The 24,163-nt window shown below is 49.8% G+C and overlaps 2 protein-coding genes across 2 annotated transcripts; both read left to right on the forward strand.

Annotated features, from left to right (window-relative positions):
• The first annotated feature begins 10,685 nt into the window (after positions 1–10,685).
• LOC136530926 (monocopper oxidase-like protein SKU5) lies at positions 10,686–14,534 on the forward strand. Its single transcript, XM_066523641.1, has 7 exons — positions 10,686–11,228; positions 11,340–11,449; positions 11,569–11,839; positions 11,976–12,114; positions 12,948–13,680; positions 13,792–14,073; positions 14,162–14,534. Exons 1-7 carry the CDS (start codon positions 11,094–11,096, stop codon positions 14,280–14,282), a joined length of 1,791 nt encoding a protein of 596 aa, XP_066379738.1. The 5' UTR covers positions 10,686–11,093; the 3' UTR covers positions 14,283–14,534.
• Positions 14,535–19,166: 4,632 nt separating this feature from the next.
• On the forward strand, positions 19,167–21,163 carry LOC136530925 (protein GRAVITROPIC IN THE LIGHT 1-like). Its single transcript, XM_066523640.1, has one exon. It carries the CDS (start codon positions 19,390–19,392, stop codon positions 20,797–20,799), a length of 1,410 nt encoding a protein of 469 aa, XP_066379737.1. The 5' UTR covers positions 19,167–19,389; the 3' UTR covers positions 20,800–21,163.
• The last annotated feature ends 3,000 nt before the right edge of the window (positions 21,164–24,163 follow it).

A 24,163-nucleotide genomic window follows, 5' to 3' on the forward strand; every position in this document is an offset into this window, starting at 1 on the left:
CACTTGAAAGGTCCTAATGGCTAGAGGGGGGTGAATAGCCTAATAAAAATTTCTACAACAACACTTAACAAAATGGTTAGACAATTATGAGGCGAAGCAAGAGTTGCGCTAGCCTACTCAAAATGCAAACCACCTACCACAATTCTAGTTTAGATAGTATCTATTCACACAATAGCTATGACACTACCCTATGTTAGTGTGCTCTCAAAGGCTAACTAAAGAGCCACACCAACCAAGCAAGCAAGCAAGCTCTCATAACTAGCTACACTAAAGAGCTTGACAACTAGTTTGCGGTAATGTAAAGAGAGTGATCAAGAAAGTTATACCGCCATGTAGATGAAGGAACCAATCAGTCACAAGGATGAATAACAATGAAGACCAATCACCTTGGAATCAAAGGATGAACACAATGATTTTTTACCGAGGTTCACTTGCTTGCTGGCAAGCTACTCCTCGTTGTGGTGATTCACTCACTTGGAGGTTCACGCGCTAATTGGCATCACACGCCAAACCCTCAATAGGGTGCCGCACAACCAACACAAGATGAGGATCACACAAGCCATGAGCAATCCACTAGAGTACCTTTTGGCGCTCCACCGGGGAAAGGTCAAGAACCCCTCACAATCACCATGATCAGAGCCGGAGACAATCACCACCCTCCGCTCAACGATTCTCGCTGCTCCAAGCCATCTAGGTGGCGGCAACCACCAAGAGTAACAAATGAATCCCACAGCGAAACACGAACACCAAGTGCCTCTAGATGCAAACACTCAAGCAATGCACTTAGATTCTCTCCCAATCTCACAAAGATGATAAATAAATGATGGAGATGAGTGGGAGGGCTTTGGCTAAGCTCACAAGGTTGCTATGTCAATGCAAATGGCCAAGAGAGTGAGCTTGAACCGGCCATGGGGCTTAAATAGAAGCCCCCACGAAATAGAGCCGTTGTACCCCTTCACTAGGCACAGTGCGGGGTGACCGGACGCTCCGGTCCGATCAACTGGACGTAGGCCCTCAGCGTTCGGTCACGTAATACACGCCATGTGTCCCCTGCTTTAAATACTATTCATCAGATTTCAACGGTCGTCTGCTGACCGGACACAGCGCACAAATTGACCGAACGCTCAGCCTCCAGCGTCCGGTCATTTCCAGTAAGGTTCCAGAAATGAATTTCTTTGACCGGACACGTCCGATCATGCTTGACCGGACCCTGCCAGTGTCCGGTCTCACAGTGACTTTCTTCTGCGCTGCCCGACAATAGGACTAGACACTAGTCCTCAGCGTCCGGTCGTTTGACCGATGCCAACGTCTTCGCTGTTACTACTGACCGGACGCGCTAGTTCCTTTGAGACCAGCGTCCAGTCACTTTGTGACCAGCAAGACCAACTCCTCTTCACCTCTATCTTCTTCACCCTTGCTTCAAATGTGCCAACCACCAAGTGTATCACCTTGTGCACATGTGTTAGCATATTTTCACAAACATTTTCAAGGGTGTTAGCACTCCACTAGATCCTAAATGCATGTGCAATGAGTTAGAGCATCTAGTGGCACTTTGATAATTGCATTCCGATATGAGTTTCATTTCTCTTAATAGTATGGCTATCAAACCTAAATGTGATCACACTCTCTAAGTGTCTTGATCACCAAAACAAAATAGCTCCTACAATTTATACCTTTGCCTTGAGCCTTTTGTTTTTCTCTTTCTTCTTTTCAAGTCCAAGCACTTGATCATCACCATGGCATCACCATTGTCATGCCATGATCTTCATTTGCTTCACCACTTGGAATGTGCTACCTATCTCATGATCACTTTGATAAACTAGGTTAGCACTTAGGGTTTCATCAATTTACAAAAACCAAACTAGAGCTTTCAATGTGGTAGTTTGAGCACTTGGTAGCATAGATTAGCTTAAGCATTGTGCTCCCCTTTATAGTATTGCTTTTCCTATACTCAATTTCTATATATAAAAGAATTTAAACCTATTTTGAGTTTGAAGCCATCTATATTTGTTGTTGGGGGCTCCCCGGTTTCGTGTAGCATCCTCGAATATAAATTCTCTGCTTGTCATCTCGATAAATCTCATTAGTTCTCTAATTATGAGGTCATTATCACCAAAACCCATAATTAAGGCTTGATTGCACTTTCACTTGGAGAGATGCCACTTCTCTCTAGTGTAGGGGCTTGCCACCTATGTGTAGGTAAACTAAGTATGGTACTTAGAAGGCTAACATAGAAGTGGTGATCTGAGGGACATTTGAGATGCTTAGTTGAAGCAATCAAAAAGGTTGATCAAGAAAAGCAAGCAACACCCAAAAGAGAGCTAGTCATGTTATTTCAAGTGATATTCTCACATTGATGCTCTCATGCAAGCAAAGATGAAATGAAGAAGTAATCCAACTACAACAAGATAGTGCACTTGATCATTAGTGGTTCTCATTTCATATGGGTGAAGAATGGACTCTATCTATGATGAATGATCTTCACCAAGCTATAAATTGGACTTCACATTGCGATTGGAGTAATGAATTGGAATCTATGTGACTATCCTCTACTTCAACATAGCAAAGGTATCATTGTAATATGCATGATCATTTCATCCCTTACTAGTATGCGATTAGTGCATATAGTACATGCTTCATAGGATCATGCGTAACAAATGAAATGTTTAAATTCATAGCCTACCACTATTGCTTGAATGATTAGTTGATCTAGTGGTTGGTATATGAATTTGTTCATAAGCTAGTGAACCCAAGTACTTGATTTAATCTAGATTGCCAACAAGTGACAAGTACAACCTCGATAAGATAACCTCCAAATGAGTGTGAAGAAGCTTAGATAGGGTTCAAACCGGACTTGGAAGCTTAGGCAAATCAATTTAGTTCAAGCCAACCATAGAAGTTCATGATAGTGATAAGAGTACAAGCACAAGAGAATAATGCAAATGGATATCTAGTTTGTTTGTTTCAAGTGGTATCTAGACTCAAGTATTTCATTAAGAATTCATAAGTGATGTCTAGATCAACTCACAAGTGATATCCTATAAGTGGTACTCAAGAAGATAGCAAAGGTTCAAGAAATAGTTTTTATTGATAAATCCAACAAGTGGTTCCATACTAGAAAAATCTTTCAAGTGGTATCACATCTACACGTGGTATCAATCATGCAAGACGATGGTTCCACAAGTGATTCTCAACTTTAAGTGATCATCAAATGAAGAATGCATCCCTCATCTACAAGAGCTCAAGTTTAGCAAATGGATGATCCATGTAATGACTTAGGGGGAGGTGTCCCACCGATTTGTATCAAGGTCAAAGATCCTATGTGTGGTATCTTAAGAGCTATACAAGTGATGTCATTCTAATATCTGGTAGTGTCCATCAATGAGATTCAAGCCTCAACCATCTACCCCAATGCAAGCCTTTGCATCAATGAGAAGCACACCTTTTATGAAAATTGATGACAAAGGGGGGAGAGATTGTCCAAAGATATGAAAGCTTTAGGGGAGATTGAGACAAAGAAGTAGAGGTTGGACATGGACATGGACAAAGAGGGAGCAACATTGAAGAAAAGAGATGGATCAAAATTCTTGGACAAGAGAAGCACACAAGTAGGGGGAGCAAGCTCATGAACTTTGATTGGTTGCATTTGATATGTGCATAGTCATGTGCTTGCTTGCATTGCATAAATTTTTTAAAAATTTCATATGCATGCTTGTGTAGTGTATGCTAGTTGTAGAACTTGAATGATGATTTGATAACTAGCATGTATAGGATGGTAGCTAGACTTGTATTTTTACACGTGGTACTAGAACGTTGCTTATAATGTTGATCTCATGGGGTTTCTAGTATTTTTGTTGTCTAGCTACTCATGGTGCTAAGGATGGTGTTAAAAGTGCAACTTCGATTGGTATCACACTTTAAAGGTTTATTCTATACACCTTAGCATTATTTGGTAGTAATTACTCTCCCATAATTCCAATCTATACATATGTGCGAGCTTCAAACCAAACACTCTAGCACATATGTAGGGGGAGCTAATACTACCAATTCGGGTTTGTGGTATTTGTCCAAAATCATTTACACATAGTAAAATTGCTTGGGCAAGCAACATAAATCCAAAAGAGCTTAATTTTCATATCTTTGTAGAGTTGTCATCAATTACCAAAAAGGGGGAGATTGAGAGGTCATTGCTTGGTTTTAGTAATTGAGTGATAACCCTAGGTGGACTAATTGTGTTTATGCGAGATACATAGGTGATTAGTCTATAGGTACATGTGTGTGAGCAACATATGCCATGGAGGTGGAAATAGCTCGGAGATATTGCAAAGCTCACACATGTGATGATGAAGGAGCTCATTGCATATGAGACATGACATTGAGTCATGTGATCAAGGTGGAGAAGATCAAGACATGGCTTGGCTTGATGGACCGGTTGCAAGCGTGAAGGACAAGTTGGGGGCTTTGGAGCGATGGATCATGTGGTGGTGAAGCTTGAGCAAGACTTGGCATCGATGGACGAAGGCAATGGTGAAAAGCAAGTGACATCAAGATCGATGAACCAATATGGTCATGTGATGATATGAAGTGGAACATATTATTTGGTGATTGGTTGGTGCATGTGTTGCATCGATATTGGAGGAGATAGAATGGAATGTGCAAGGCAAAGGTATAACTAGTGCATTTCATTTCACCAGTCATAGGTGTGTAGAGAAGTTGATGATTAGGTTTAGGATAGATGGTCATACTATTAAGAGGGGCAAACTTATTTGTATATCGGTCATCTAGTGCCACTCGAGTGATCTAACTTTGCATCGTCGCTATGATCGAGTGGCATGGCAAGTTGAGTGGCTAATCCTTTGAAAAATGTTTGTAAAAAGTTAACACACATACACATGGTGGTGTACACTTGGTGGTGTTGGCACATTTACAAAGGAGAAGAAGTTGGAGTTGATGAGGATCAACTCAGTTAAGAAAAGGAGGTGAAAGGAGGTCACTGTGAGTGACCAGACGCTGACCGGCACGTTCGGTCAGTGGCAGCAGTTGTGTGTGCGGTCTCGGTCTTGTGACCGGACGCTGGCACAAAGAGTGACTGGACGTGCAGGGCCTACATTTGGTCAGGCTGATGTACGCTGATGTAGGCAGGCGTGAGAAGCCAGTGAGGACGGGACCCTAAGATGCGTCCAGTCACCTATGACCGAACACGTCTGGACACTAAACAGAGGCTCGGGGAGCTCTTTGGAAATGACTGAACTCAGGTGTTGCAGAGTCCGGTCATCCTCGCTGTGCTGCGTCTAGTCGTCGTGTGACCGTTGGCGTGCAAAGTTACCGTTGAGATCGAGCAGCTCCGGTTGAACGCAGAGCGAAAGGTGGATGGCGTAGCGCGACCAGACGCTAGCAGGGTGCGTCCAGTCGATCTGACCGGTGCGTCCGGTCATCCCGAAAAATGCCCAGTGAAGGGGTAACGGCTATTTTAGCCCGTGGGGCTATAAATAGAAGTGTTGGTCTACCTTTGGCTGAGAGCTAAGCACACTAGAGCCTTGGTGGCTTTATGTGGTGGTGCTTGGGAGCCCTCTAACTTACTCTAGCTTGATAGTGTTCATCCAATTGAGTGAGTGAGCAATTTTAGTGCAATTGTATCGTGAGATTTTATCGAGTGGCACTAGGTGGTCGTCTTGCAAGCCGGTGGTGCTTGTTACTCTTGGAGGTTGCCACCTCCTAGATGGCTTGGTGGTGGTCTCTGTCGAAGCCCGCAAGAAGCTTGTGTGGTGCTCCGGAGAAGAGCTTTGTGAGGGGCATTGTGCTCGCTCCGTGGGAGCTGCGAAGAGCAACTCTAGTAGAGCGAGACGCGAAGGGCAATAAGTGGTCCGGTCGGATAAAGTGCTAGACCTTATGGTAAGCACTCCATGTGGGAGAGTGTGACTTGCGGGTCACCACTAGCAAGAGGACCAGCGGCAACCTTGGAGCTTGTCTCAACGGAGACGTAGCGTGTTGACAAGCACGTGAACCTCAGGAGAAAAATCACCGTGTCAATATTGTTCTTCCGTTGGTTTGCAATCCCCTTACACAAGCTTGTAATTACTTTCATATACATTGTGCTTGTGTAGTTGCTCTTATAATTAGTTAACTTGTGTAGCTCACTAGTTACCTTATTGCTTGTGTAGCATAGAAGTAGCTCACTTGCTTGGCTAATTTGGTTTGTGTAACCTTGTTAGTCACATTGCTTAGTTTATATAGCTAAGTATTTGTGCTCTCTAATTTGGCATTGGTTGCCTTGTTATTGAGCATTGCTAGTGAGCTTAGGATCTTTGTGCTTTTGCTTACTAGAATTGTATAGGAGCTCCCTGGTGTGCAAAATACTAGTGACATAGGTTTGTGTGACATTGCTCATAGAATTGGATAGGTGAGATCTAGCTAGCTTGGCACCTTTGTTGTCTAATTAGGATCTTTATAAGGTGCTTGAGAACATAGATAGAGGGGTATAGTCTTGGCTAGACCGATTGTTTTAATTCCATATTTATTTCGGTTAGCTGGCACGATTAAATTTAGAAAGGACTATTCACCCCTCCTCTAGTCCGCCATCTCGACCTTTTAAGCGGCGGCAAGGAAGAAGGTCCTCTCGTGCTTTTTTGTGTCTTGATGGTGCTTCACTCTGGCATCGTCAATGAGCTTGTGGAGAAGGGGCTTCCTGTGTGGAGCCTCTGTATAGGAGTCCACTGATGACTTGTCGTCCCATGTGGGAGGTATGTCCACCGGCCTTTTGCTCTATAGATGCAGAGACAACTTTGGATCTTGTGGAAGCTTGGAGAGTGGAGCAGATCGGTCTTCCCGCTGTGGCTTTAGTCGTCGTCGGTGAGTTTGGTTCCAAGGTTCTCAAAGCTTGGGGTGTGTCCCCAACCGATGGATTTTCAGCGTTGGCTTCATCTCATTCAATATGGCAAGTGTCTATTGTGGTTCTTCTCAAAGCCATGTGGTGATGGAGCTCTTTCCAACCTGGGATTGGTGGCTATGGCTTCTGGTGGCCTATGGCAGTGGCTAGAGGCAGAGGATTCAGGAAGCTTCAGTGTATGGAGGTCCTAGGGACCTATTTGTAATTTCTTTGTTTGTCAAGGGCCTCTATGTAATTAAGGTGGAACAACTATCCTCTGTATCCTACCTCACCATATATGTATTTGTATGGGTCTTTGTACTGTATCCTTAACATCAACACATGTATGGTTTGATAAAAAAGACCAAACGACTATTGGATTCTGAAATGAATACGCGCCTGTTTACTAAGGTTCGGCAAACGAAAATGCTTGGCCACATCCTCATCAGATCCCTCATCCTTTGAGGTCCATTTCTTCCTCCGCCCCGACATCATCGCCCACCTTAGGCCTAGGCCTAGTGGTACCCTGCTGCTCAGTCCCATGTGGATGCGGTGATGCTCCATCTCGTCATTGAGCCACTGCTACTCAGTCCCATGTCCCCCTCCTGGTCCCTAGTAGTGGGCGTCGCCTTAGGCTTTGTGTCCCGGTGGCGGTGGTGTGAGGACATGCGACAGTGCTTGCGGTTGTGGTTGTGGTCACCGTCCTCGTTCTTCAGAGCCTGCTTGCTATCGCAATCCCTCACTAGGTAGGACATGGGCGCTAACGATGCCGTGATTCAAGTGTTTCATGCATTTTAGACTTATGTTTCGAGTGTTTCATCTTAATATTATAAAGGCCGATTTGGGATGTTGCATATGTTGTAATGGCAATATACGCATGTTGCAAGCCTATGTTTCAATTGTTTCATGTGTTTCAAATGTTTTATCAGGATGTTTCAAAAGTTGATCTGGTGTTGCACATGTTGCAATAGTTATGCACGCATGTTTCAAGTGTTTCCTCTGTCTTCAGACGTATGTTGCATATGTTTCATCTAGATGTTTCAAAAATAGATTGAGTGTTACACGACGTCGGTAGCTAGCGGAGAGCGGCCTGCCGCAGGGCTTCGGCTCCTACCTCGTGCCTTCCTTGCACGGCATGGTGCGCCTCACCCTATCCTCTCCTCTCCTCTCCCTCACCTCCATATCACTGTGTCAGTTCAAGCTCGACCTGAGTGGGATGGGCATGGGGCGAGAGAGCTATATGCGTCAGGCGCAAGCGCGGGGAGCTCTGTTTGGACGGACACCGCCTTCGAAGCAGGATGGGCGCAGGGCGGAGGGAGCTGCATGTGTCGCGCTAGGGAGCGGGGTGCAGGCGTGGTCGTCTGGACTTTACTACCATTGGGCAAAAGAATCGCACACGCATATAGCTTCTCCATTGCCCTAGGTCCGCCACTCATCGGAGGCCGAAGCTATGCGTTCTGGCATTCGTCATCCCATTCAGATATCCATCTTCCTGTGGAATGGATGGAGACCACTAGTGACACCTCAGTTCCTGTACTACGGATTGTACGTGCAGGTAGCTGATGCGGTAGTAAAAAGGGAAAATTGTCTGGCGGACATCTAAAGTGATGGTTTTTTGCTGGTGGACACCTCGTTTTGAGCAGTTTGCCAAAAGACACTATGGTTCGTTGAAATTAGGCCACAGGACACCGCGGCCCGGTTTCAGTCGGTTGAGGAGAGAGAAAATTTAGTTTTGGACATCCAGTGCCCCTGAACCACACTTGGGTCCACCCCCAACCTGGTCTAGTTGGACCCCATAAGAGAAGAAAACCTCTCTCGCTCCCTAGGCCGAATCCGGCCGGCCCACTCCTCTCCCGCGCTCGCCCGGTGGTCCAGACCCAGCCGCAGTCGGCTTGCACCGCACCTCCCTCTCTCTGACGTGTGGTCCCCACCCGTCAGGATCATCTCCCACCTCCGGTCATCCCTAACCTCCGCCATCACCGGCTCCCGCGTGACCAGGCTGCTCCGTGCGATCGAGCCTGTCGCGAGGACCGCGCCCCTCCCCTTCCCTGCTCCACCTCATCCGCTCCTCCCCAGTCCACCGCGACACGCTCTCCGCGCGGTTCTGCATCGTAGCCGTCATGGACAGCATATGACCGAGCTCCCCCACCACTCATTCCTTCCCCTCTCTAACCTATTCAAGGGAAGCCCTGGCCCCGTGCAAGCACGCCGCCACCGCCCCACTGCTTCCCGCTCCCTCTCCTGTCCCGCAGCGCCTCTCGTCGCCGCCATCGCCGCCGCCATTGGCGAGCGCACATCCGAGCTCTCGCTCTCCCATTGTACGCCCACGCTCGCCTCTCTGTTGCTGCTCTCGGCCTCGCAGAAGAACACTACACCCGCTGCAACCCTCTTCGACGCCAATCCATGGCCTTTGTGGGGTGCTATGAGCTCGCCGAAGCACATCACTGCCATCCATCCGCCTCTCCTTGACGCCTCCCCTCTCGGTGCCACTCCCGTCGACGAGATACCCTCCATCGGCTTCGTAGTGAGCTCCTGAGTCCAACGCACTTGATATCATCGTCTCTCATGCTCCGTAGCCCGAGATCGGGTTGCGCTGGCGAGGGTTCGCCGTCGGCGACCATGGCGCCGCCGCGCTCTTCTCTCCCTCTGGCGTACCCCTTCACTCTAGGCGCGGTCCATGGAGCTCGTTGGAGCAGGGGACCACCACCGACGGGGAGGACAAGCAGGGGAACACCACCGGCGGAGAGGAGCAGAAGAGGGGAGGAGAACGACGGGGAGGAGCTACAGAGTACCGACAGGGGTAGTGACAGGCCAGCATGAGGCTGGCTCAGGCCTGGCCAGAGAAAAACGGATGGTTCTTACGTGGTCCAACTAAACCAGGTTGGGGGCGCGGACCCAACTGAGGCTCCGAGGCACCGGATGTCTAAAATAAAATTTTCTATCTTCTCAACCGGCTGAAATCAGACCGGCCTAATTTTAACGAACCAAAGTGTCTTTTGATAAACTGCTCAAAACAAAATATCCGTCAGCAAATGACCATCATTTATATGTCCTGGACAATTTTCCCCGGTAAAAACGGAATCCACTACCCGTCCGCGTCCGTCCCGGCGCCGCGCGCGCGCCCGCATTTATATGTCCTGGACAATTTTCCCCAGTAAAAACGGAATCCACTACCCGTCCGCGTCCGTCCCGGCGCCGCGCGCGCCCCGCCCGGGGTAATAATTCTGGGCGTGGGGCGTCGTGGGAGCGTCGGCCATGGGCCCATGCACGTGCACCTGCTAGCTGTCACGATCGAGCCGCGCATGCACCGACCGGAGCCAATAGCCGCGGCCCCCATCGGCCATCACCCCCACGCCATGCGCGCGCCCCGCCATGGTTGAATTCATGAATTGGGTCGGCGGACCGAGCCCGAAACCGACCGGCGCGCAGGCGCTCGGCTAGCGTTTGCTGGCGCCTCGGACAACGGCGGGCGCGTCGCGAGGTCGGCGCATGTGCGAGTGCAGCCGGGCAACATGGGTTCGTTGCCTCGCTCGACCGTAGTCCGTGCCCGGGCAAGATGGGCGAGTTTCCTCTCGCTCCGTCCTCTGGTGTGCACGTATTCATTTGCCCCCATGTTGCCGGTGTCAGACTCCATGTTAGTAATGTTACTACCTCTCAAGTCCCAACTACTTGGCAAAAGTAGTAAGCAGTACGCTGCCGATCTTATCCGTCTCAAAACGAACGACCCATCATCCAGCGTCAAGGCCTGAGGCCCCTGACCCCAAACTGCCAACAAATCTCACAACCAACCAGGCAACGACGCCCCCTGCCGACTCGCTACAAAGCAAACGCTTTCCACTTCCCATCGCTGCGCACAAACAGAAACAGGCACATTTCTGCGGCACCACTCCATCCATAGTCCATACGAAAACCGCGGGTCACGCGCCCCGCCGCGCCCGCGCGAGAGGAACCGTCCGACGCGACGCCACGCCAGGCCGGTCCCGATCCCAATCCTGCCTGCCACACTGTGACCCATCGATTTGCTTGCCCCCACCAGGCCAAGCCACCACCTTTCTCTGCTCCAGTGCAGCAGTGCTCCTCCGTCCTCCCCGCGGTCCATCTCACTCACAGGCTCCAATTCGCGTCTCGCCTCGCGCTTGCTTTCCCCGCCATCTTCACTCCCAGTCCACTCGCGCTCTCGTTTCCCAAGGCGAGAGCCGAGAGCTGCCGCCAGCCCCGGAGCTTCGCGATGCAGCGCCTTCTCGCGCTGGTGGCAGTGGCAGCCCTGCTGGGGCTGCGGCCGGCGCTGGCCACCGACCCCTACGCCTTCTTCGACTGGGACGTCTCCTACGTCACTGCGGCGCCGCTCGGCGTCAAGCAGCAGGCAAGCATTTTTCGGCCAGTGCCATTCCAAGACTATTCCTTCCTCGCTCTCGCGTAGACAGCGCGTGCTGAGTGCTGACAAGCCGGTGGAAACTGCCTGCTCTGCTGGTAGGTGATAGGCATCAACGGCAAGTTCCCGGGGCCCGTCGTGAACGTCAGCACCAACTGGAACGTCGTCGTCAACGTGCTCAACGACCTCGACGAGCCCCTCCTCATCACCTGGTACGTATTCCTACGTTGCTAGCTAGCCGCCGCGGAGCACGCAAGCCCGCCCGCTTACCTACACGCCCAGGCCCAGCTAGCGCTGCAGCGAGTGAACGTCGTGTGTCGGAACAACGCAGGAACGGGATCCAGCACCGGAAGAACTGCTGGCAGGACGGGGTGCTGGGCACCAACTGCCCCATCCCGTCCGGCTGGAACTGGACGTACGAGTTCCAGGTCAAGGACCAGATCGGCAGCTTCTTCTACTTCCCCTCCACCGGCCTGCAGCGCGCCGCCGGCGGCTTCGGCGGCATCGTCGTCAACAACCGCGACGTCATCGCCGTGCCCTTCGACCGCCCTGACGGCGACATCACCATCTTCATCGGCGACTGGTACAACAAGAACCACACGGTAATTGTTCTTACTACTTCTTACTGTATTTTACAGTGACACTCAACTCAACTAGTAGTCATGGGTAGCCCGATGCATGCCACCGTTTTGTATGCCTGTGCCTGAGACGTTTGGAGGTGCGTGAGCGGTGTTGTAGGATCTGAGGAAGATGCTGGACAAGGGGAAGGACCTCGGGATGCCGGATGGCGTGCTGATAAACGGCAAGGGTCCGTACCGGTACAATGACAGCCTTGTGCCGGCCGGCATCGAGTACGAGACCTTCAATGTGCATCCGGGTAATCCATCGATCTGGCCCCTCGTGTTAGCATTGTACTCCAGTACTTAGTTCTGCATTAATCCGTAAAGGCTAACGGGCTTGCAAGTGGAGGAGCAGGTAGCTAGCATCGCTTTTTCTCTTCGGATAAGAATCTTGGCACGCTGTTACCAACTTTCTCGGTTAAACAAGGGCTGGCAATTCATCTTTACTTTGTACTCCGTACTAGAGTGTTAAGATATATCATAACTTCAGAGCTTTTTTGCTGAATGTAGTCGATCGGCTTCTACTTGCGCTCTGATTTTGTTAGTCGCTACCTAATGGTCCATCCAGCTGAAAAGTCACTGTACGTTCCAATCGTATCAGTACTGCACAAGCACAGCACTGCAAGTCTTCTGTCCTAACCATCAACATTTGGTTGGCAGAGAGTGGTTAGATTGCAGAGTGTTGTCAGCGCTGCCACCAAAATGTACTACTACTAAAAATTCATCTCATTCCAACTATCCTATCGGTCAATTTACTGCACAAAAGTTGATTCGTTTTGAATGCAAAGAGCTTGCAACTGATGAAGGAGCAATGCAAAACTAAAACCCCACACAACAGACTGAAGAATATCAATATGGAGCCGAAGTGTACACTACTGAGTACTGACATTTGGGAATTTCTTCTACGTTCCTGAACGTGTGGGTAGACTTTAGTGATTGACACCATTTTTTTGTATACATTCAGTCATTCACATTTGAAACATCACCATTATCGGTACTACGTACAATCTAGCCCATAGAATAATTACAGTGAAATCCCAACTGGTGTGATTAGTGCTGTAATTTCATTCTGCGCCGTTTGATGGTGCAGGCAGCACGTACCGCATCCGGGTGCACAACGTGGGCACGTCGACGAGCCTCAACTTCCGGATCCAGGGGCACAACATGGTGCTGGTCGAGACGGAGGGCTCCTACACCTCGCAGCAGAACTACACGAACCTGGACGTCCACGTCGGCCAGTCCTACTCCTTCCTCGTCACCATGGACCAGAACGCCAGCTCCGACTACTACGTCGTGGCCAGCGCCCGGCAGGTGAACGAGTCCCTCTGGCGCCGCGTCACTGGCGTCGCCGTGCTCCGCTACTCCAACTCCAGGGGCGCCGCGTCGGGCCCCCTCCCCGACCCGCCGCAGGACCAGAACGACCGGACCTTCTCCATGAACCAGGCGAGGTCCGTGCGGTGGAACCTGAGCGCCGGCGCGGCGCGGCCCAACCCGCAGGGCTCGTTCCGCTACTCGTCCATCAACGTGACGCAGGCGTACCTGCTGCGGAGCACGGCGCCCGTGTCCATCGACGGGAGGCGGCGCGCGACGCTGAACGGGCTCTCCTACGCGCCGCCGGAGACGCCGCTGCGGCTGGCGGACGCCTACGGGGTGAAGGGCGTGTACACGCTCGACTTCCCCGAGCGGCCACTCAAGGGCGCCCCGAGGATCGCGCGGTCCGTCATCAACGGCACCTACCGTGGGTTCATGGAGCTCATCTTCCAGAACAATGACACCAGGATGCAGAGCTACCACATGGACGGATACGCCTTCTTCGTCGTCGGGTAACCAAACCAATCCATCGATCAACGAACATGTTGCTCGGCTCGGCTCGATCATCTTGGATAGATATCATAACACTAAAGCCGTGTCCGTACTTGTCGTCGTCGGCGCAGGATGGACTACGGCGAGTGGACGGAGGACAGCAGGGGCACGTACAACAAGGGAGACGGCGTGGCGCGCAGCACGATACAGGTGTACCCGGGCGCGTGGGCGGCGGTGCTGGTGTCCCTGGACAACGTCGGCGTCTGGAACGTGCGGTCCGAGAACCTGGACTCGTGGTACCTGGGGCAGGAGGTCTACGTCAGGGTCGTCAACCCTGAGGACACCGGCAACAAGACCGAGATGGCCATCCCCGACAACAGCCTCTACTGCGGCCAGCTCCACAAGTACCAGAAGTACGCACAGTTTCGTCAGCTCAACTCTCTCGCATCCTGCATTGCTTGCTAATGCTCTGTACTGCTCCACTCCGATTTGTTGTTTCAGGGAGCAGACTCCGCACCACAAGATGGGGGTGTCTGCTGCGGCGCCGCGCTCGTTGTCCCTGGCGCGCCGGCTGGTCGCGGCGGCGCTGCTCCTGGCAGGATCCTTCGTGTTGGCGCCGTAGAGTGGCACCGTTACTTGTGCACCGAGGCGGCACCGTTTATGTAGGCTTGTTTTAGGATTAGAGGTGTAGGCCGCGTCATTGTCATTTTCCCATGTCGATATGAGAATTGTTTCTTGTTCATGTGCCAGTAGTGCTGGGCTCCGCCTGATTGCACACGGTACAGTTTTCCTTTCGCTTTTAGTGTGTGTTAGCCTGTTAGGAAGGGTCGATTGTTTATCTCTGATTAGTTCATCCCTTTTGTTCGACGTGATAATTCTGATCTTAGCATTTCTCACACCTCCTGTTGTCTTGTTCTTCAGTTGGCTAAAAACATAGGGCATGTTCGGTTGTGGACCAACGTGTGGCCTGGATTCAATCCCGTTCAGTTAGCCTGCGAGGTCTGTTCGGTTATACGGCCTCACCCCGCCTAGAAAGACCTGGTTATACGGCCGCACCCCGCTAAGAATCAAACCACTACTCTGGAGTCGTGGATCGAATCCCCGTGGAGGCGAGGGCCGCGGCGCTAGGTCCTCACGATGGCATCGGCACGAGATCTTGCATGAGCCTCTCTACTCAAGATTGTTGGTCTCGCAGCACACATACCCTGGCTCAATCCTTCTCTGGATTGGTTTCACTTGGAGAATTAATCCCTTGCAGCCAAATATGGCCTTAGTCGACGTAAAGCATGTGGGCTGTGGGGATTCAATTCTAATCAAGAAAATCGTGAATGCTGCGACGGAAAAAAAAAATGGGGTGGGGACTGTCCCCACCGTGCACCCATGGACATCCACCGTGGATTCATGCCACGTGTCCATACATCTCAGGACGACTGAGATTATAGGAATTGTGAAATAAAAATGTCCCATATGCCTTTGATTCTAAGCCCACAAGCTTCATGGACCCAACAAAAGAAAACTCCCAGTCTATTTGTATGATCCAGTGCGTGCATCCGTGCAATGCAGTGCAGTCCTCCTTTAGGCGGATCACGTCTTTGTGACAAAAAAGACATAGGAATTTGTATTAATACCTACAAATTTTAATGCGTGGGCCAGATTTGTATTCCTAGAGTTTCGGTCAGCTCTGATTTCAGCTACTCATGTTGTTTTTTGTGACCAAAAAAAAAAAACCATCCAACATCAGTTCTTTGATTGTCATATTGTAAGATTTGTCCGAAGAGCTTTACAAGCTCCTGCAGAAGTAGATGATGTATCTGGAGTGCGGTTTCAACAAACAAGCCAACATATGTATTTCTTTAATTTGCATGGGAGCAAGTACAATTCTATGGTCCATTTGACTTCGTAGAAATACTGCGAATTTTGACAAAAAAAATTATACTCTTATTGGCAGGTTATTTTCAGAGCAATTTATTGAAGTCGTTTTTAGAACATCCCGCGGAAGAAGAGCAACAAATCACCTTTGACGTGGACCTGTCGTATATTGAGACTTTAGCTATAGAGATCTTCATCAAGCATGGATGGTCGTCGTTTAAAAAAATTAGTGCTTAGATAGGGTCGTTTAGTTTTGCCTTTTGTGAGCTTTATTATAAAAACAACCGGTGGTTGAAACTAGAACATCAAAAGACTCATGCTCTAGCTCCGTTAACCCACGTTGCTAAAAAACATATTTTATCCATAGTTGCATAAGTCATTAATCAAATTTAATATTGAAGCATTTTTAACTGTATTACTTATGCAAAAAGCCAATTTGTTTGGCGATATCTCCTGCAGCTGACCCCCAGTGATGAGATACCCAATTCTGACGATAACAAAAAAAGATATAGCCAGCTTTATATGGACACTGAACACCTCAGTCACCGATGAGCTGATGAAAGTTTTCTGCTTGTCCTGACTCCATTTTCAGCACTATAAAAAACACTCTTTGCACTGCACTCTGCAGGCCTGCCTTAAACAAGGCATCCCAAGTCAAAGGGTTAGGTTTTCTTTCTATCCAGAGTCTCCCAGCTACAGCAAATCTGCAACGGCTCGTCCCCCTCGCCTTTAATTATGGCCATCACTGAGACTACTAAATTAACTTTTACTCCTACTAAAGTAACCCAACCAAGTACCAAAAAGTCACAAGCACACACAAGACAACACACAAAAAGGGAGCAAGCAGTGCATATATCTGATCTACCACTACCCAACAATGATTTGATTTCACATGTGTGGAGTGCGATGATGCCAACCACTCGCCAGTCCGGCATATCCATGGGCTGAGGCTTCGGCGGCTCTATCAGTTTCCGGTCTATGCAGCGACGCGGTAGGGTTAGGGAATCTGGGGCAACTGGATGGGGATTAGGATTACAGAGAGAGGAGTGCGCTGCCCATTTGCACTTTTGCAGAGAGGGACAAAACAACCCTCACGGCATTGCACTGCTGCTGAGAAGGATGTGCCACCTATGCTGGTGTCATCTTGCACTAACAAATCTTTAAGAATCAAGAGAATTTTTGGATGGGATTTCTAGGGGAAAGTGTGCTCTCAATCTGCAGACCAAGACATTTAGAGGGAAGAATCTTCTTCATTACTGATTGAGGAAGACGTGGCAGCAATGCTAATGCCATCTTCCGCTTCCAAATCTTCATCATTTCTCTGAAGAAACAAAGAAAATGGATGAAAGAAGAATACATAATTTTTCTTATTCGGTTGAGATCAGCTTCGACATTTTTGTAAACACTCATCATTTCATCAAGATTATGGATAACATATTGTTAATCATGCAATGCATGTACTCTAGAAGACAGGGGGTGTGTATAACTTTTTTGAGTCTCTACTGAAGTGCGTAGCAGCAAGGTCCACTTCACTTCTCATCAGTGGCCCATGTAGCGGAGGAAGCTAGGATCCAAGATCACCAAAGGAGCGGAGCCCCATAACCGTGGCTGACTGGCTGGTATAAGACTCTGTGTGACTCACTTTCATGGACTAACAACCCAGCCCAGGCCACCACCCTGAATCCGCGCCCGTGACAGTTGAATACTCACGAGCACAACGGAACAAAGCCATCCGCATCAGACCAGGCAAGGAGACGAGCTAATAAAGAACGCCCAAGCTGCTGCTGCGGTAGGCTCCAAGCGTTGAACTGGTAGAGCATGACACCTGGGGCCAGAGCGCCAGATAGGCAGTTAGGTGAATTGCTGCCCTGGCCATGAGCACGCGTGGTTGATGCTTCTCGACTGCTAATACAGCTCACTCCAATGAGGCAGATCGCCCTTTTGAGAAACAGCCCGGCCGGGTAGTCAATGAACCTGTTAGCTCTCTATGGCAGTGAGGCAGCAGTTCAAGAGTTTTCGCCCCGTTCGCTTGCCTCATAAGCCGTACTTTTTTAGCCAACAGACAGTATTTTTCTTTCACAACAAATCAGCCAACCGTACTTTCAGGCATGGCTTATCAGCCAAGCGAACAGGGCATTTACCTCGGGAATCAGGTTTCACACGAGTTCATACTCCAGTGTATGAGTTTTTAGAGGTTTTATCTGAACTCGATGCTGGCATGATTGAATGGAGTAGTAACCAATTCTCGCCGAATCGACATGTGTTCTCTTTTGATGCCGATGAATAACGGTACTCACTCCATCTAAATCCACGGCCATGTTTAGTTCCCACATTTTCCAGAATTTGGCACTATGCAAAAAGAAGATTCCCCGTCACATCAAACTTGCGGTATATGTATGGAGTACTAAATGTTGATGAAATCAAAAACTAATTACACAGTTTGGTTGTACTTTGCGAGACGAACGTTTTAAGCCTAATTAGTCAACGATCGGACAATTATTACCAATACAAACAAAACGCTACAGTATCTAACAGTGTCGCTACAGTGTCTGGCAGTCCGGCGGCGCCGAATCTGGGCACCAACTAAACGCGGCCCACATTCGATTCGGAATACAAATAACGTTAACCAATTCTTGCCGAATTGACATGTTCACCGATAGATTTTTTGTTTAGATTGGAAAGCAAAATATCTAAATAACGAACCAATACAGATATTTTGAAAAATAAATAGCACCTTCAGAATAAAATTAAGGAAAACTATTATTTCGATTCTCATGTGGATTAGGAACTGAACAAATAGTTCATAATAAGGAAGAATAAAGACAATGGCAAAATAGTATTCTCTATTCTGATTTCTACTAGGATTAAAAAGCAAATATCTAAATAAAGAGCTAATGAAAATTGAATGATTCTTTTCTAATTGGAGATACAAGAAATAAAATCTCAAGATAGAAAAATGAGATGATAACAGAACTAATCGCACAATTTGCGTGGGTCATTTTGCTAGTGTTTAATATTTAATCTTTGGTATAGGCATTCTATAAAATGCAATACAAAATCATTCGGTTTGCCATAAAATGCTGATTTTTTATGCCTTCAAAGACAAGACAAATATTATGAAACGTTTACGAACTTTTGAATAAAAGTATATATGTTACGTTCTAATTTTACTGAGCTTTACAAGTTTGTTAGCCAAATGGGAAATAATTGTCAATCACAATGTATTTTCCTACTCGCATTACAATTCAAAAATTAGCTAAAAAACTACTCTGAAATTTTAAAAAAGAGTGATTTCTTGCGCGGTATATACAATACACGTCATTCAAATTCTCTGAGATTTGGAATGCAGAAATTTAGGGGATTTACAGTTCAATACGTGGTGATTTATAGAAGTCCACATATTATTTCTTTCCTTTTTTTACTATATAATTAGAGCCTTTCATAGAGTAGGCATGGACCAAACCATCTTTCCTTTTTTTTTGTACATAAATAGTAGCAGGAGAGCTGCCAATTTTACAAACATTCCAAACTTCAGACTGCACTCTGAAACGTTAGGTATTTCATCCGGGTCGGTCCTACTGTCACTGTCCCACGCACACACCACTTGTATGGCAAAACAGAAACCTTCATCACGGACCCGACGGAGACAGACAGCCTTGCTTCTTTTGCTCAAGTGCTCTCCTTCCCAGATCCCCCCACTCCTCGCTCGCGTCCTCCCTCCACCGCCCCCAACTCCTCGCCGTCCCACCGCCCCGCACCACTGGCCTCCATCCCCACCTCCGCACTCCCGCAATTCGCGTCGCCGACACCCCGCCCCGCTCGGCGGCGGAGACAGAGAGCGCGCGGCGGCGGGCGTAGCCATGCTCCACAAGTTCGCGCTCGCGTTCAAGACCAAGACCATCGAGTTCTTCGCCGAGGAGGAGGACGAGGACGCCGACCGATTCGCGCGCTCGCCGGCGCCGGGGGCGGATGGGGTCCTTGCCGGGCAGCGGGTGGTCGTGCTGAAGCCCGACCCGCTGCTGAACCCTAACCCTAGCGCGGATGGGGAGGGGAAGGCCGCGTCCGGGCAGGAGGCCGCCGTCGCTGCGTCGCTCGCGACGGCCTCGTCGTTCCAGGCGGCGTACCTGCACCTGCAGGCCGCCCACGCGCCGTTCCTGCCCGATGCGGCGGCGGCCGCGGACACCGCCGCGGTCTCGCACCTCCGGCGGCTGTCGGAGCTCAAGCGGATCGCGAGGGGCGGGCCGGCGGACCCGCCCTCGCCGGACGGGGACGGGACGCTCACGGCGCACCTCGAGGCCCAGGTGCGCGAGAACCAGGCGCTGCTGCGGTCCTTCGACGCTGTGGTGAACCGCCTACAGGCGGCCCTCGACGCCAAGGACGCCGCGGCTGCCGCGCTGCGGCTGGACCTCGAGGCGGTCGACGACGCCAACGCGCGGCTCGCGGGCCGCCTCGACCGCGCGCTCGCGCCTCCGCCGGGCGGCGACGCCGTCGGCGCGATGCTGTCCGCGGGCGTCTTCGACTCTGTCCTCCGCGACGCTCTCCGCGTCGCCCACCGATTTGCCCGCGCGCTTGCCGAGGTCCTCCGGTGCGCTGGGTGGGACCTGGCCGCGGCTGCAGAGGCTGCCTACCCTGGTGTCTCCTACTCCAAGGCCGGCCACTGCCGCTACGCGCTCCTCTCCCACGTCTGCCTCTCCATGTTTGACGGATTCGACTCCTACCAATTCGGCGCCACAGCTGGCACCACAGAGCTCGGAGGAATGGAGCTGGCAACCCGTAGGAACGAGTCATTGCAGCAATTCATCGAGCACTCAGATGCAGACCCGATGGAGCTGATGAATTCAAGCCCGGACTGTGAGTTTGCCCAATTTTGCGACCGCAAGTACAAACAGCTGATCCATCCTGGCATTGAATCCTCACTGTTTGGGAATTCAGACTGCGGGACATTGCTGGTGATGAGTGTGGCCGGCCCACTCTACGAGTTGTTTGTTGCAATGGCAAGCTCAATATGGACACTGCACAGGTTAGCCTGGGCGTATGACCCAGCAGTCGGCATATTCCAGGTTGGCCGGGGCACAGAGTTCTCAATGGTGTACATGGAGAACATTGTCCGGTCGAAGGGGTTCGTGGCGAGCAAGGAGCTCGGGAAGCCAGTGCGACCAAAGGTCGGGTTCACGGTGGTGCCGGGCTTCCGGCTTGGAGGTACGGTGATCCAGTGTAGGGTGTATCTAGATCATGGGAAGAGGGAAGAAGACATTATAGATTCGATTTGAGATGAGATGAAACCATATAGTCAAAGAAAGAAACTGTACATTCCAAAACAAAAGGAGGTTGTGTAAAGGCGATCAAGAACAGTGCGTGGAAATAACCTGCAGGATCAAAGTCGCTGCTCAATGATGAGTATAAAGAAAGCTATTTATCTTTTGTTTTAGTTTTTTTGTTCAGCTGAAAGGAGGGTAGGGCTGTACAAAGGTCATGAGGCTCAGAGAGCTTTGTGTTCTAACCGAGTCGAAGAGTTATTTATCTAATCTTCGGTAACTTATTTGTGTGTAGCTCGATTCCATCTGTAAATGTATATTTATGAGTATGTGCTCGCCGATCTCTTATATTTACAAAACCAGTCACTGCATTGTCCTACTAATGAGTGTTATCTTGCCATTGCTTTCCAGATTGTTTTCCTGTTGTCTGGTCGATTCATAACTGTAGCATAACTGCATAAGCATGTTTGCCATTTAATACTGCTACGGTAGTTATGCAACTACCGTTGCAATAGTGTGTTCTTTCCAAGACATGCCAAATGCCTGCAAAATCATTTTGGATTGAGAAGTGAGTCAGGTGGCACAGATACCTTCTGTCCGGAAGACATGCTTAAAGCCTTGTTGAACTTCCGAAAGGGTTTCAGGTTTCATTCAGTCAGGTAACACACTTCTCTTCAGCCCGTTAGAAAAAATGATTCTTATCAGTCTCCTGTCACCCGTATCTTCCGTCCGTTCTCCCATAAAGCCAGTTCCATCGCGGGCTCGTGGTCGTGGCGTACAATCATCAACATTCTCCGAGCTAATTTTCCACGCCGTTCTCTTTTTCCATTGAAAAGGTTTCGTACTCGTGCAGCTACTGGGCATTGATTCGCAGTGGCACCCATCCATCCTTGACTCTGCACAGCTGTCTGGGCTGGGCTACGATCACTAACTACATCTTGTGATCTTGTCACCTACGCACGCAGACGCAGTAGATTTGCAGCAAGTTGCAACGCTCTTGTTTGGCACATGGACACATCTGGTGGTCTGTTCACGCGATACCATGGGTCGCTTTGCTTGCTGAGAACGGTGGCAACTTCCGCCACAGTTTCAGGTTTCAGAAATGACGTGTTTCAGTGTTTGGGTCATGTTTGGAGCGAAGCGCGCTAACATTCAGAATGTTGCGAAGAATAGAAACGTCTCGCGTCCGAATTTCTTGCTCGGAATGAATTCCTAAGACGCACAGCTGGCTCTGTAGAATGCTCTGAGGTCCAGGCACAGGCGCAGGGTCTCTCTCTGTGCGTGGGGCGTGTCATGTTCGTTGCTTCGGCTCTAGTCCAGCAGCCGGGTTCTGCAGACTCTGATACTCTGTCCCCGTGTGCTAGCGTTTTTGACTTCTGACCTCGCGGATTCCTGTCGTGCTCGCTTCGCGGCAGCGGCAGCGGCACCGGACTGCGCGTGCCCGTTATTCCTTGAGTTCGCTTTACTCCCGTGCCTTCTTGCCGCCCAAGGCGAGCATATTTTGGTGGTCTGGTCGCCTGCCGCACCGCAACGCTGCCAGAGACACCGGAAGCTGCGGCAGGCTTCTCCATCATGCTGCCGCTGGGCGGGTCACTGGGTCTGCATAGCCCTCGGAGGCCGTACCGAGAGACGAGAATGAGTGCACTGGTACAGCACGAACATTTTACCGTTTGTGGTACAGCTAGCAGTGAACGGCAGCGTGAGGCGATCGGCGTGCCACTGTGCCCACAATCGCTTTCGCTTCGCCGTGAGAGACGCGGGACCACTCGTCGAAACCGAGGCTTTTGAATTCGTTATTAGGCTTCAGCATGATCGGGGATCCTGTCACGTTGTTTTCGTTGCTCGATCGCAAGTCGAGATCCAGGATGCCGGCCTCCCAGGTCTGAATTTTCTCTGCTGCGGACTCCGGATAGGAAACTACTATAATGCTACTTGCCCACTCGAATCGTACTGGCATGTACTTGCGTCTCTCGTGCTGTGGAAACGCACCGGATCCGCCTCCTCGCTTGGGAGTAGATCTAGATTGACTCACTGCCGCGGTGCTGGCTGCCAATGAGCTGTTGTTTTCTTCGCTGTCCTAGACACTAGACCACTGCTGATCCGGCACTCGGCCACTATTATAGAAAGTTGTTTATCTGCTTTTAGCAGGAAGAGGATCGAAGTCGATATCTTGGATCTTCTTGGTAGCTCCCCGCCGCCGATCCACCTCGAAGCATGCTAGGGCATGCTCCAGGTCGCCAGCAGCTGATCGGGCCTTCGCCCTCTCCTCCAGCATCTTGCGAATCTCCTCAGGAAGTCGATCGACCGAGGGCTTGATAATGTTGTCTTGATTCTTTAGATCGGTCTTGTCGTCAGGCATTGCCGTAGTAAATTGATTTGCTTTCTTCCACGGTGGAGTCGTCAAAAAGTACGTTGACACTTAATCGGACACCACGCTGGTAGTGGTAGGGGCTAGATCGCCCTTTGACCGCACACGGCCGAAACACACAGCAGAGGGAGGTTCCAACGGCGAGGCCGACCAGCAGGTTGATGCGGCCGATTAGGCGCTAGTTGATAAACCCACGAACGCCTCCCGGAAAGACCCGTCGAGGAGACACACAGCGAGGGTGTATTTTGACGATTATATAGTTAGATATTTCAGTCGGCTGAATTTTATATGAAGTAGAGGTGGTCTTATCTTGTTCGAAAATGAATGTGGTACTATTTTTAGGGCGTTTTGTAGAGCTTTTCTTAGATCGAGAAAAATTGCATGGACCGATTGGAAAACCGACCTAGGCCGTGTCAACCAAAGTAAAACAGTGGGATAGCCGTTTGGTCCGATCGGATACTTCTAGCCAGTTGGGCCATGACGTCCCTTTCATCTGTAATGAAGGCCCATCTCAGAACGTGGGCAAATGGTAACCTGGACCCCATTGCCAAGCGTTGGACGTCCGTTGGAGCGAGCAGGCCGCAGGCCCGCCCAGCTACGAACTCCGTAGCGCGTGCATGAGCCACAACACGGACAGTCCAACACCAACCGGCTTATTATTTCTTAGAATGGCTAGGATAGATTACTTTTGATGACTGTTTAAAGTGTCTAAAGGCCGGCGTGGCGTCCCTGTGGTGCGTGGCAAAAAGCTACTGTCACATGCATTACTCATTTGATGATGATCCCTGCATGAAGAGAACTAGTAGAGAAACTAGTTCCGGTCTCGGTTCCCAACCCCTTTACTCCTGGTTTTAGGTATTGGGACTATGCAATCGGGACTAAAGATAGCGATTTTTAATCCCGGTTCCTATAACCGGGACCAGAGGTGGCGAATTAGTCCCGGTTCCTATAACAGGAACGAGAGGTGACGATTTTTAGCCCCGGTTCCTATAACAGGGACTATAGGTGTTT

This window comes from Miscanthus floridulus, unplaced genomic scaffold (genome assembly GCF_019320115.1).
Source record: "Miscanthus floridulus cultivar M001 unplaced genomic scaffold, ASM1932011v1 fs_235_4_5, whole genome shotgun sequence".
NCBI classification, from domain to species: domain Eukaryota; kingdom Viridiplantae; phylum Streptophyta; class Magnoliopsida; order Poales; family Poaceae; genus Miscanthus; species Miscanthus floridulus.

Excerpts from the sequence above, each read along its gene's own strand:
- LOC136530926 (XM_066523641.1), top strand. The coding sequence starts at position 11,094 with ATGCAGCGCCTTCTCGCGCTGGTGGCAGTGGCAGCCCTGCTGGGGCTG. Across the intron at positions 11,840-11,975 it reads GGTACAACAAGAACCACACG|GATCTGAGGAAGATGCTGGA; the intron begins GTAATTGTTCTT and ends GCGGTGTTGTAG. Across the intron at positions 12,115-12,947 it reads GACCTTCAATGTGCATCCGG|GCAGCACGTACCGCATCCGG; the intron begins GTAATCCATCGA and ends TTGATGGTGCAG.
- LOC136530925 (XM_066523640.1), top strand. The coding sequence starts at position 19,390 with ATGCTCCACAAGTTCGCGCTCGCGTTCAAGACCAAGACCATCGAGTTC.